Source organism: Microchirus variegatus (assembly GCF_963457635.1).
Source record: "Microchirus variegatus genome assembly, chromosome: 4".
In the NCBI taxonomy this organism is placed as follows: domain Eukaryota; kingdom Metazoa; phylum Chordata; class Actinopteri; order Pleuronectiformes; family Soleidae; genus Microchirus; species Microchirus variegatus.
Genome location: NC_139805.1, coordinates 2471795 through 2485994, shown reverse-complemented (window position 1 = coordinate 2485994; position 14200 = coordinate 2471795). Strand labels below are relative to the sequence as shown.

At 38.6% G+C, this 14200-nt stretch overlaps 1 protein-coding gene across 1 annotated transcript in view; it reads left to right on the top strand.

Annotated features, from left to right (window-relative positions):
• The window catches only part of loxl2a (lysyl oxidase-like 2a), a 76096-nt gene that overhangs the window by 52239 nt on the left and 9657 nt on the right, over positions 1-14200 (top strand). Inside the window, exons 7-9 of the mRNA XM_083888620.1 lie at positions 4595-4746; positions 4845-5012; positions 12634-12799. Coding sequence (XP_083744746.1) covers positions 4595-4746; positions 4845-5012; positions 12634-12799 — 486 coding nt within the window. The remainder of the gene's footprint in view (positions 1-4594; positions 4747-4844; positions 5013-12633; positions 12800-14200) is intronic.

The window sequence follows — 14200 nt, the reverse complement described above, 5'->3', positions numbered from 1 at the left end:
ACACTGAATTTTTTTGCATCGAAATTAGACTTTGAATTTTAAAAACCATCAAATTTCAAGCACTGGTTTTTTTTTGCCATTGATTTTTTTTCAACGTTGAAATAAATTCAGTGTAAAAAAATTCAATGTCTCAAAAAATTCAGTTGCAAAAAATTCGATGTCTCAAAAATTCAGTCTCAAAAAATTCAGTTGCAAAAATTCAGTCGCAAAAAAATCAGTCGCAAAAAATTAACTTGCAAAAATTCAGTCGCAAAAAAATCAGTCGCAAAAAATTAACTTGCAAAAATTCAGTCGCAAAAAAATCAGTCGCAAAAAATTCAGTTGCAAAAAAATCACTTGCAAAAATTCAGTCGCAAAAAATTCACTTGCAAAAATTCAGTCTCAAAAAATTCACTTGCAAAAATTCAGTCGCAAAAAATTCAGTCGCAAAAAATTCGATGTCTCAAAAAATTCAGTCGCAAAAAATTCAGTCGCAAAAAAATCGATGTCTCAAAAAATTCAGTCGCAAAAAATTCACTTGCAAAAATTCAGTCTCAAAAAATTCACTTGCAAAAACAGTTAATATCCGGGTCACCAGAGAGAAGCAATCGATCCCTGTCTCAATTCATCCAAGTATAATTTAAGTATCTCGAAGCAGAGCCAAGTGGTCTCCTTTCTAAATATGATCATCCTAATTAAAGTCCAGTAACTTTTATCTGTTAAAAACATCATCCTTTTGCTACTGGTTTGTAATATCCTAATTTTTCTGTGCTGTTTGTGATGACAGGGTCGTCAGCATGATGACATTTTGCAGTCAGCCAGGCGCTTATTGCATTTACTCAGTTCGTCTGATAGACAACAAGGAGCAGCCAGTGGTGGCGCCACAAATCAAGTTATGAGGTTTAGTGTTAAACTGTAATTCATGTATGGCCAATGGAGCGTACGTTGATTGGTGTTGGATGAATTGAGACAGGGATCGATTGCTTCTCTCTGGTGACCTGGATATTAACTGACGTTTTTGCAAGTGAATTTTTTGCGACTGAATTTTTTGAGACATCGAATTTTTTGCAAAATAATTTTTTGCAAAATAGTTTTTTGAGACAACGAATTTTTTGCAACTGAATTTTTTGAGATATTGAATTTTTTTACACTGAATTTATTTCAAAATTGAAAAAAAAAATCAATGGCAAAAAAAAAAAATGGGCTTCAAATTTGATGGTTTTTAAAATTCAAAGTCTAATTTCGATGCAAAAAAATTCAGTGTTAGAAATTCGAATTCAAACTCAGATGGCACAGATTTACTTCCATAGGCGACGCCCTCCCAACTAAGAGGAGAAATTGATTTTTTTTTCCTCAGCAATTCCAAAGATCCTTAGTACTAATATTCCTTTCAGCCGTCTCTGCCAGCAAAGATAGTTATTATCAGTGTTCTAGACATATTATCTGTCATTGTCCAATCAGAATCGTCAGATTCAAGTCACGGTTTTATGGTTCCGCCTCTTTTGGGGCGATTTGATTGACGTGGAGAATCACCCAAAAAGTCTCCCATTGACTCTCATGTTAAAGAAGTTTTTATTTCGAAAAACAAACCCTCCAATGCATTTTTAATGAGGATTTATGTGCATGCACTAACTGTTAGCTGTTTATGGCTCGTAGCAGCGGACAGCAGTCATTTGAAGCTACGTCGTTAGCTTGTTTGCTAACATTGTTGATGTTTGTGTCGCTCAGGGTTTAACTGCAGGTTAAACTTCACGCAAATCAGACAATCGGACTGTTTTGTGTATTCTAAGATGCTTTTATCAACACATCTAAAGATCCAATTCTGCACTTCTTACACTTAATGAATAATTTGATTGCACTATCTTGTCATATGTTTGTTTGTATCTGGTAAAAGTTGTGAAAGCTCTTGATCCTTGGTCAGTTAATAAATACTTGACTTAATATGCTGCCCCTGTCTTTATGTGGTTGCTGCACACATCTTGTGTCTATTTTACATACATTAGATTCATGTAAATAATATTTGTTTATCAAGTTGCCATCTAGTGGACACAAGGAGGACTGTTAATCATCTAACAACACAATGATACCGTCTTTCTTTATGCACCTATTGAATGGGTCACCTTAATCATTATCAGAAAAATTGAAATTTCTTGAAATTTTCTTCAGTTAGAACGATATTGTGGAAATATCTGTGTTTGTTATTGCAGTTTTGATTTCGATTTAATTTGCAGTAAGTCAAGTTTCAGTTGAATAAACACTGACTAAAAGCGTTAGTTCTACGTTCTAATGCAAGGATGAGAACTTTCCAACATGATAGAGAATAGAATAAATAAAATACAGCAATAACAATGTAGTAATTGTGTTGTTTAGTCCCGACTCTCACTCATACAGATTAACTCTGACGGATTTCACGTCTTTTCTTATCAGTGAAAAACTCATTCCCGGCTAAAGATGTGAACTGAAACAGCTACTGCTCCACCTCATCTGGCCTCTGTATCAACACCTGTGCCAAACTTTAATCAGTCCAGACTTTGGTCAGCATTAATAGATGCAGTGTGTGATATGTGTTCACACCTTGACTTGATTCTGTGAAATGGAATATCTCTCTGCAGTTAAAAGAAGCATATGTTCATTGGAATACGTTCAGTTTTCGCCTCTGCTTTGTTCTCACATCAAAACGCAGGAGCGCACAAAATGTTCCAGGAAAGAAAATACACTTAATGAGTTTCAGAGGAGGAATTCTTCTGTTGGAGAGTTCACGAGGTTATTTGAAGGATTTCTTTAAAAAACATGCTTAACACAAATGTACCACACAAGTGATAAAAGTCACATAAATTAGTAATCTATGAATCGATTGATGCGAAGGGCAGTTTGCTCTGTGTAAGTTCATTCATACAGCTGTCTTGGATTAGCAACCTATCAGCCAATCAGAAAATAGTAATCACTGTTTCTGGGCAGACTGGTTTGCAGCTCCGCTAAGTTCCTGCCACGTCCACCTGCTTCCAGACTAGGTTTTTTGGGGATTCTTCTCGCACGGAAATACACAGTAAATGTTGTAAACACAACAAACGGAGCAGTATTTCTAACAACTGAATAAACAGGAGTAGCTCGGGTTTATTTCTTTGAGGACTCGGAATCTTTTATTCTGAAAAGAAAATTGGATGTTTTATTTTCCTATATTTCCTTTACCATGCTTGCTGAATTGCGCTGAATTTATGCAGCTCTGCTGCAGCATCCGCCAGAAATACAAGTGCTGTATACACTTCGGTTGTACTAGGAAGTGGTTCCCAGGTTTACATACTGACACACACATTTGTCTGTCAACCTGGAAATCATTCTTGCTGTCATAAATGTATATCTTTCTTCAGTAGCTGCGAGTCTGACTGAAGTCTCTTCGCGCACACTCCTGCAGCCACATGGGGTGAAGCAAGGATGGAGTGTTAACACAAACGTTACTGTGGAAACTCTGTCTTTGGACAGATTTGTTCTGGCAAAACAGTCGGGCAGTCCAACTGTTTGCTGGTGTTTCACTTAGGAGTCATCGGCCTCTACATGCCTGTGTGTTTTTCTACCAAGAAAACAAAAACATTTAGATTTGTTCTTTGCAGTGATAGAAATAGATGACTATTTCCTGTTCAGTTATGGCATGGGTGTCAAACTCTGGCCCGCGGGCCAAATTTGGCCCGCCGTGTAATTTCATTTGGCCCTTGAGGCAATATCAAATTAACATTAGAGCTGGCCCGCCGGTATTATACTATTATAGTATTGTAACACCGCATTCACCGCTAATACTACAAATCCCATAATGCTCTGCTGTTGTTTTGTATTCATTGTTATTTTATTTTCAAATTTATTAGTTTGTGGAAAAAGTTAATGTTGATATTTACCTCAGAAGGCTGCAAATAGAAAAGAGGCATTCAATTTTTTATTTAAATTTTATTTAATATGCCATTGATGTTTTTTCGTTTGTTTTTTGAAAGTTGATTTTGCACTTTTAAGTTATATAAGGGTTGATTGTTCCATATTCAGTGTTAAAGCAAATCAGTGTAGCAAACTGAGCAATAATTAACGTTTTATTCATGCACTTTCTCTTGCTACTTCAAGGCTTGAATGTTTGATTCATTCATTATTGTTATTTTATTTTCAAATGTATTATTAGCCTGTGGACAAAGTTTATTTTGATATTTACCTCAGAAGGCTGCAAATAGAAAAGAGGCATTCCATTTTTATCCATCCATTATCTACCGCTTATCCTGTATTTAGGGTGCATTCAATTTTTATTTAAATTTAATTTGATATGCCATTGATATTTTTTAATTATTATTATTATTATTTGAAACTCGATTTTACATGTCACTATAAAGTTATATAAGCCTTGCTTGTTCAATATTCAATGCAAAACTTGTTTGGGTCCCTATTAAAAGGTTAATTTGTTCAACCTTGGCCCGCGGCTTTGTTCAGTTTTAAATTTTGGCCCACGCTGTATTTGAGTTTGACACCCCTGAGTTATGGACATGGTGAATGATTCAGCCTGGTTTATTCAAACGTATACATTTTAAATTCAACCAAATAAAAACACTAAATGTGCCTAAATGTTGGGATTATCTTCCTGCAGGGATTGGGCCGGTCCACATGAATGAGGTGGAATGCTCTGGGTTTGAAAAGTCGCTGACCGAGTGCCACTTCAATCGTGACTCTGTGGGCTGCAGCCATGAGGAGGATGCTGCCGTCAAGTGTCACGTTCCTGCCATGGGTTTCCACAACAGAGTGAGTTACTCAAACGTGGATATAAAACGTGACATTAAAGCATGTTTTGTTTCTAGCACTGTAAGACGCATGTACATTATGTATGTCTCTGTCCTCAGCTGAGGTTAGGCGGCGGTCGTAACCCCTATGAGGGTCGTGTGGAGGTCCTGGCGGAGAGGAACGGCTCTCTGCTGTGGGGCTCAGTGTGCAGCGACAGCTGGGGGACGATGGAGGCCATGGTCGTGTGCAGGCAGCTGGGTTTGGGCTTCGCTAGCCACGCCTTCCAGGTAACGTCCATCAAATCTTCTTTTTTTAAGTTTTTTTGGGGCAGTTCTGCTTATCTTTACTGCTCAGGCTTTCAGTATACAGTAGAGTGTTTGCAGTCAACTTTCTGCTCTGACCAAATCAGGCTTTTCATTGTTGTTTAAAGCGAAACTAGACCGGAAGTTCCTATTATCGCTGTAATTTCTGCGTCATTACCTTGTTTATGAAGCCCTGACGGTTCTAAACAAACAGTTCAGCCATTGCTGAGAACGTTGTGTTTTATTGTAATCTCGGGGCTCAACGAGATCTCTGAAAATCCCGTAATAGTTACGTAAGCAGCGGTTCTCCTGAACAACGGATCGTCCTGCTCCGGGCACTAGTCCGGGCACATCCAGTTGCGTACATTGAACCGCAGAAGAAGAATAACGTCCGTTGTGGAGGTGTTTCACGAGCAACAGTGTCTTCTGACTCTGGGTCTGACTCCGGGTCAAAGTCATAAAAGGGACTGTGGCGGGGAGTCGTGAAGAAGCTATTTTTAAACACTGTTAAAACAATGTTTTGATAATGAGGAGCAGTGCATCCGCCGTTCCAGAGGGGGGCGCTGCGCTTCTGAGAACGGATGTGCTGGATAGTACTGGCCAATCACAAGACTCTGTCTTCTGGGGGTGAAAGTTCACTCTGAAATCTCGCAGCAGAAATACACTGTCAGAAAAGAGGATTTCTATCGGCTCGTTTACAGCAACTAGGAGGTTTTTGACCATAAAAACAAGTTAATATATGTAAGTAGACCTCCATAACTAACATTTATGTGCAACAGGACCACTCTATGTCACCTTTAATATTAGCAACAGTGAGTTTTTCATCACAGCATTACTGGCTCCATTAGTACGTTCTTCTGGCTTCAGTGTTTGAAATCCCTTGTTCAGATTTACCTAAATGACACGTACTTACCAAAGTAAGAGGCAGCAGTACTCCAGAAGTTCCTGTGAGACATGCAAGAAAGGTAAAAGTATAGCTTTAAAATGTATTTATTTCATTAACATTTAACATAATAGAATAATAATTAACTTGCACACAGACACCAATCTGTGAGTTTTACATCTGTATTTAACATATCCTTAATACACACCAGTAGTGAATAGAGGGGCCTCGTGTATAAAAGAGTGTGCAGCTTTCGTACTGAAAGAGGCCGTACTCACAAAATTTGAAAAGCACGGACGTAAAGAAATTCTCAGATTTATAAACACTGACAAGAGGGGGGAGTGGCTCAACGTGGGTGGAGCTAAACGTATGACTCCACCCACGTTGAGCCGCTATATGCCCAATACCAGGCGGAAGAGGGAGAACATATGTTTGAGTTCAAAATATTGCGCGCGTTTCTGCTAAGAGGGAAGTTGACGTTCGTCGTTCGCGTAAATTATGAACTAATTTGTGGATAAACACTGCGGTCAAGCCAGCCGCGACTTCGATCTCCGTGGTCAAATCAGTCGCACTTAAATTTCTAGTGCACAAGTATTCTCAGCATTACGACAAATGCGTGGAAACGGCGTATGGAAACAGCGTATTTACTTCCGGTCCGGATAAATTCATAATAATAAAGGTATTCAAACGGTGAACTATAATTCTAACAGATTTTGAATAAAACATGTTCCATTCCAGTGTTTCATCCGCCCATGGTGAATAAAAAAGATCAAAGTATCTTTACTCTACTACTGTGCGGAGAAATTTCAAAATAAAAGTCCATATTTTCCAAGTGGCATAATCGGCCACTTTTGAGCTACTGTAAAAAATATTTTGCACAATAATTCCTGGCTATGGATGGTATCTCTGTCTTCTACACATTTAAGACTACACACACAGTTAATATCAAGCATTTTTACTGTACAAATATAGAGAAATTCAACTTTAAATATCCACGTTTGTTATGTTTTAATCCATCAATAAATGCTTCTAGTTTAAAAAGGGATTTACAAAACAACATGGAATTATATAATAACATTATCATCTCTCGCTATATATATAAATATTATATAATATTATATATATATATAATATATATAATTATACTGCATTGACGTTTGAGTATGTGCTACCTGATCTCCGCCACCAGATGTCACTCGCGCTGAATCTAACGTTTAGCGGGCGGAGTCAAACGTTTAGCTCCACCCACGTATAAATGCCATCGTGTGCATGTAAGCAAGCGTACGCCGTCTTTTTGTGCGTACGCACGGTTTATAACATGAGGCCCTAGGACAGTGTTGCCAAGATGTACGATAACTATTCCATTTGTACGATAATTTCACCCACTGTACGATGTACGATCAATCATTTTTTTAAAAAAGGCAACATGTAGGCTAATTTGACCGTTTCACCGAACACATCACAAACAATGCATCTGACCACGTGTGGTGTCGTGCCTGTCAATCAATCACATCGGCAGCATGTGGGTAATGTAGAAAAAAAACATAAACAACAACAACAACAACGTGTACACTCAGATGTTTCTCACAGTTGTTTACCAAGACATAAAGAAACATTTCAATTTTCACGGCTCTGAGTTACATCCCCTCATTAAAAAATGTATGTAGCTCTTTTGGCTTTTATTTTGAAGGATAAGATCAGATGTGTTTGCTGTGTGATGCACAGACTGTTTACTTTGTGAAGCAATGAACAGTTGCCTTCTATTTAAATGACAAAACCACCCTATTATTACTGTACGGTGCACATCACATAGTTTTGCTATTAAATATAGTATCCTGGCAGTTTTTTCAGTGTGTACAATAGTTTTTGTATAATTTTAAAGTCACGGTACAAATATCTGGCAACACTGGACCAGGAACTTGTTTTAGCTTGTTACTGGTTATATATATATATATATTGTACTGCTTCACCCAGTGTGACTTGTGTCCTGGACTGAGATTCACAGCCAGCAAAACTCTTTTTTAACATGTTGATCCAAGGAACAGGCTGCAGTTGTGACTGAATCGCATTTAATGCCAGAAATTGTAAAACTGAAACAAATACAAAATAATCAATTACCACAAGGTAAATAATACACATTTACATGTAGCCTGCTAACGGAAGTAGCGGATCATCTAACAAATACAGATCTACGGCAGAGTCCTCATTAACAAACTACAATAAACTACGGAAATGTTTGCAATCTACTAATGATAAACAATGTTTACTTACTCATATTGCCACTGAAAAGGGATAAAACAAACGTGAGGAAGAAGAACATGATCTTTCTACAGAGCAGGTGAAAACAATAACTTCCGGGTAGCCTACATCACTTCCTGTTAAAACCATGGCTGCAAAAAACACTTAAATGAAAGTACTGCGCCCTCTACAGGCCAAAAAAATGCAACTGCAAGTATAAATGTGCACAGTTCCAACACATATATATTATCGATGTATTTTCTTGTGCAAAACTTGCTCGTGAAGATTATTTTCACCGCCACTTTAGCAACATTAGTAAAATTTTGTTTTTCAGTGAGTGAATGCGTCCGACTCCCAGCGAGTCCACACAAGCTGTGGTGTGCCTCGTTTTGTGTCGTAACCTTAGATAACCACACTTCAAAAAGCCTGAACTGTCCCTTTAAGGCAACCACCAGTCTGGCATTTGTGGTTTCGAGATTTTACTGCTCTGGAAAGTATGTGTGAATCATGCACATGTGCCCTAAAGCCACCATTATGTTGATTAAATGTGACTTGGCCTGATGGAGGCTGTTTATCACACGAGCTTTGTTTGGTACAATTGCAGCATGTGCAGAACACTAGTGATGTAGCAGCATGTAAACATGATATCATGTCTTTTTTTATTATAACATTGTTATTACCAATGTTATAATAGTTTTGGGTTTGATTGATTTAACTTTTTGTTTTTAAAATGAGTGAGTTTTAATTCGTTTTTAGCCCAGGTGTTCTGGTTTTTATACATTTTGTAAATCTTTTGTAAATACTCAGGTTTAGTTGAGTTTTTATCAGTTTTAATTTGCCAGGTGCAAGATTAATCATAATCATTGTGTCAATGTGTTAGACAGATGAACAAATATAACAGTTTCCAAGAAAATGTGCATCATTGTGCTGAGGTTGGATGCAGTTAGTGTGCCAGGTAAAAAAAAAAGGTAACGCTTTCTTTTACAGTCCCCTAATTACCAGGTATTTACCTGGTAAATTCATGGTAACACCAAAGTGTTACTAGGTAATTACCAATGGTAATAAGAAAGTAAATACAGTGAAACTGTTGCCAAAATACTGGGCATTTACCTGATAACTATATAGTTAATTATAGCGTGTTATTACTGCTGTTAATAAGAAGGTATGTACAGCTAAACTATGGCAAAACTATGGTAAATGTAAGTGTATTATTGGGTTATAAACTGGTAATAAGCAGGTACCTACAGTCCCCTAATTACTAGCTATTTACCCAAGGGGTAATCTAACAAACCTAACCCTAAAAATGTGTGTAATTACATGGAAACAAGCTTGGCTTTCTTTTACAGTACAGTTTTACTTTACTTACCGAGTACATTACCGTGCATTACCCAGTATTTTGGCAACAGTTTCACTGTATTTACTGATCTTATTACCCTTGGTAATTACCTAGCAACACTTTAGTGTTACCATGAATTTACCAGCTAAATACCAGGTAATTAGGGGACTGTAAAAGAAAGCGTTACCAAAAAAAAATATAGCCAACAGACTGAAGACACACATAAACATAACAACATTAATATTATTATTATTATCAATAATACTAATAATTATTATAACAATTATAATAATGACAGGGCCCACGGTTGGTGTAGTGGTTAGCACTCTTGCCTTTGCAGCAAGAAGACCCGGGTTCCTGGGTTCTATCCCCGTTTGGAACAACTTCGGAACAAGGGCCTTTCTGCAAGGAGTTTGCATGTTCTCCCCGTGTGTGCGTGGGTTTTCTCCGGGTTCTCCGGCTTCCTCCCACAGTCCAAAAACATGCGATATGGGGATTAGGTGAATTGGTCACTCTAAATTGACCGTAGGTGTGAGAGTGTGAGTGAATGGTTGTTTGTCTCTATATGTGGCCCTGCGAATGGTCGAACTGTCCAGGGTGTACCCCGCCTATCGCCCAATGTCTGCTGAGATAGGCACAGCACCCTCCGTGACCCTCTGGTGGAGGAAAAAGCGGTAGATAATGGATGGATGGATAATGATGACAATCAATAACCCTCATAAGAGATCACATTGTTTGTGAGCCAGGAGTCTCAGGGAGCAAACAACAAAAGAGGTTTGATTCACTTCGATGAACCAACTAAACCCAATTTACTCCATAACAAATGTTATATTTAACTAGCATAGCCCTTTGTCCAACATTGTAAACAAAAACAAATTAAAAACATTTTATTATGAATGAATGAATAGGCTGTCTCAAAATAAAACCTAGAGAAAAAATAAATACACTTTATATGAAGACAAAAGGCTTATGCATGAATTTTCACTACAATTTTAGTTAGTTTTATAAACACACAATTCACATTCAGTTAGTTATCTTAAGAAAAAAAAAAAAAATGCTTTTATTTTTATTACAGTTAATTATAATGTTTTTTTTCCTATTTATTTTGTATTATTTCGTTAGTTTTCGTTAACGTTTTCCACTGTAAAACAGTACCTACTCAATGTGAGTCATCAAGCGCACGGCTGCATGAAACTGCTGTGGAAACTGACCGATGAGCAACTTGTAAAGCGGTTGTTTTCAGTGTGAGTCTGTGGACAAAAACAATCAGTCAGGTTGGTAGGAATCTATCGTCATATCTCTGCATCACCACATGCAGCATGTTACCATTGCATAGTAGTTTCCATGGTGACGACAGGTTTAGGAGTCATAAATGTCTGGTCCCTGTTATCGTAGCTCAGCAAGGAAACTGGTTCCACTCAAGACTCTTTCCTGTCTGACTTTTAAACGTTTCTGCAGGCAAATCCCAACACCAGATGGAACAAATGACACAGAGCTTGAACTATACTGTTGTACTGTATGTCTCTTCCTCAACCCACCACCAGCAAACCCTCCCACATCCATATCCCTCAGCTTGGTTCCTCTCTCTTGAGTCCTCCACTTCATTTCAAGAAGATGGAAAGTATGAGTTTCTTTTGCAGTTTACAGTTCTCCCCCCCTTGGTTTGCAAAATGCTGCAACAAGTCTGAGTCAGGTTTGTGAGAACAACAACAGTCCCAAGAGGAAACCCTCGGATTAGATTTACCTCTCGGTAGGACTAGGATCACGTGTTTATTTATTAAATACAGGTGAAAATCAAGATTAATTTTGGGTTCAAAACCATCACACGCAAATCTTCTTTTCCCAAACACTTTCAGCAGCATTTTCAAACGGCTGGTTTGAACATAAACAGATGTCATCGTGTAACTTGAGACTGACTTACCTCATAATTAAAGACATAGTTTGACGTGGTAAATTCCCTTGTTTCACTATATTTTTACTCCATCTGTGTACTAAATATGAAGCTACAAGCAGAAAGTAAACATGGCTTCGACTTCACAAAGACTGGAAACCTGTCTAATGTAACAGAACCCTTTCCATGTATTTGGGTTCACACACGAGAAGCACAAAACCAGGTTACACGTCAGTTTTCTCTCAGTCAAAGGGTATATAATGTAAAATATGCACAAAAGCAACCTTTAGTTTTTAAAAATGGTTACTGCAATCCCACTTGTACATATACAATAAATCTTCAATCTAAAGCCCAATTTATACTCCTGCGTAAAGTGCTCTGCGTAGGCTACGCAGAGTCCTCTGCGTCGACGCAGAACCTGTCGAAGAGCCTCTGCGTCGTCTCCGGCTGCACAGAATATTTTTTAAGTGTCCGTCACTCCGTCAAGGGACAACGGAGACGGCAAGAGCTGCGATTGGTCCTCAGGACAGGCCGAGCGAAGCTGCTCTGTGCTGGCTCACAGTGAGCAGCGAGCGTCCACAGAGGGCGGAGCTGATCCCCGCCGACTTCGTCGCTGCCGAACTATAAATACGTCATATCTTAACACACACAGCACATGCTTAGACTCTAAATGGCCAATTTCTCGCCTCAAATGATCTTAAAACTGCGTTCCGTGACACAGATGAGTGACAAACGGCCACTGTTTCAACAACAACAGTCTTTCTCCCTCGGACGCCATTGCTCACTGTAGCCAAAAGCACAACAACCTTGCGCAGCGACCCCTACTGATCGGGCGGGAAATTGCAGCGCCTATCCGTCACCACGACGCAGAAGTATAAAGGCTCGAGTGGTCTACGTGGTGACGCAGACGGATAACGCATTACGCAGTCGGAGAAGTATAATGTGGCCTTAACACATCTCCAATGTGCAACCTTGTTTTTTGGGTTTTTTCTTCTCCTCTGGGTGAGATGTTTTTGAGAGGGGTAGTGAGGCTTTCAACATTCTCTTCTGGTATGTGTTAAAGTGCCATGATCTGTGTATTGTAACTGGCTGGGCGGTGGTGGTGGTGGTGAGTGGCACAACAGCCCAAAACACTCAACTAACAAACAAAGTGTTTTTTGTGGCCCACAAATAAAAATGTATTTTGCAAATATTTTTAATATATAACTATTGTTAAATTGTGTCCTTGATTTTAATTCTCGATGAACTCGCTCTTTAGGAAACGTGGTACTGGCAGGGAGATTCCTCGTCTGACGCGGTGGTGATGAGTGGTGTGAGGTGTTCAGGAACAGAGCTGACCCTGGATCAGTGCCTACATCACGGGAAACACACAATCTGTCCCAAAGGAGGTGGACGCTTCGCTGCCGGTGTCTCGTGTACTCAGGGTAGGAAAATTCACAATCCAAGTACCAAACAAGTATACTGTTAAATGGAGCTACATTTGTGGGTTTTTACGACAGTGATCACCTCATCCTCATTCAATTTGTTTTCGCGTTACATTGAAATTTGCACCATGTTAAAGTTTTGCAACCATAAGTTTACAGATGTCACCTGCAATCTGTGTTAGCAACTGTTAATCACACTGGCGTCCATTCATAAATTACAAAGTTAACATCGTGTTCTATTGAAGAAGACCTCAAACTAGTGATTAACTCCTCGGGAAAATGTTTACTGACGTTATAAATCAATTAAGAAATAGGTTAATATTCCCATAGACCAGGGATCTGCAACCTTTAGAATGAAAAGAGCCATTTGTGTCCCCTCTTCACCCAAATAAAATTAACCTGGAGCCACAAAACATATTTGATCCTTAAAATGAAGATAAAATCACATGTAAAGTTTTTTTTTTTTATACACATACTCTATTTAAAGAACCACAGTTTGTTGCAAGTTGATACCCAACCTTTAAAGTGTTAAAAAAACAATGAGAACTAACTAAAATTATTTTTTATAGTATTTTATTAGCTTTTTGGGGAGGTTTTTCAACTGGATGTGACGGATAAAACATCAAAACATTTTTATTTACGCCTTTATCTTGACAAAAAAGTGTGAAAAACATGAATAGTTTTTTTTTTTTCAACGCTAGAAGGAGCCACTACAGAGAGGCTCTAGAGCCACATGAGGCTCTAGAGCCGCAGGTTGCAGACCCCTGCCATAGACCTACATTTAACCAGCAGTCACCCCCTGGTGGCTACTCACTATATCCTTACTTCATGGTTGGCCTCAACTAGCAGACTAGAAAACAACATCCACAAAGTGCTCTGAAAATTATTCTTTTGACATGATTCAGTTGAAGGCAGTTCAATTTTTATTGGGACAATGATTTGTGCAATTTGATAATATGGACAGTTATGATTCTCTTTTCCTCCTTAAACCAAAACTGAACGATACACTTCTTGAGACAGTAACCCATGTGTCATATTTCCTAAATCAACAACGACATCACACGTCAGTCTGACATTCAAGACACAACTGACACAGGGACAGACAACTTTTTTTTTTTAAAGTGTGTGGTTACATGGCAGGAGGGCAACACTGCTCTAAGGAAATCAAATAAAATGAGTCTCTCAAAACATGACACAGCACAAATGTGAAATCTGAGGTAAATTGCTAACTGATTCTTTAACCTCTTCTTCACGGTTGCCCCCGGGATCGGGGGCAGCGTCAGACGCAGCGACAAAAGCGTCATAAAACCATATCTAACCCTAACAAACACAGACATGCTGCATACCCACAGAAAGGTCAGAAACTCAACTAGAAGCTCATATAAATCATTCTTATGTTCA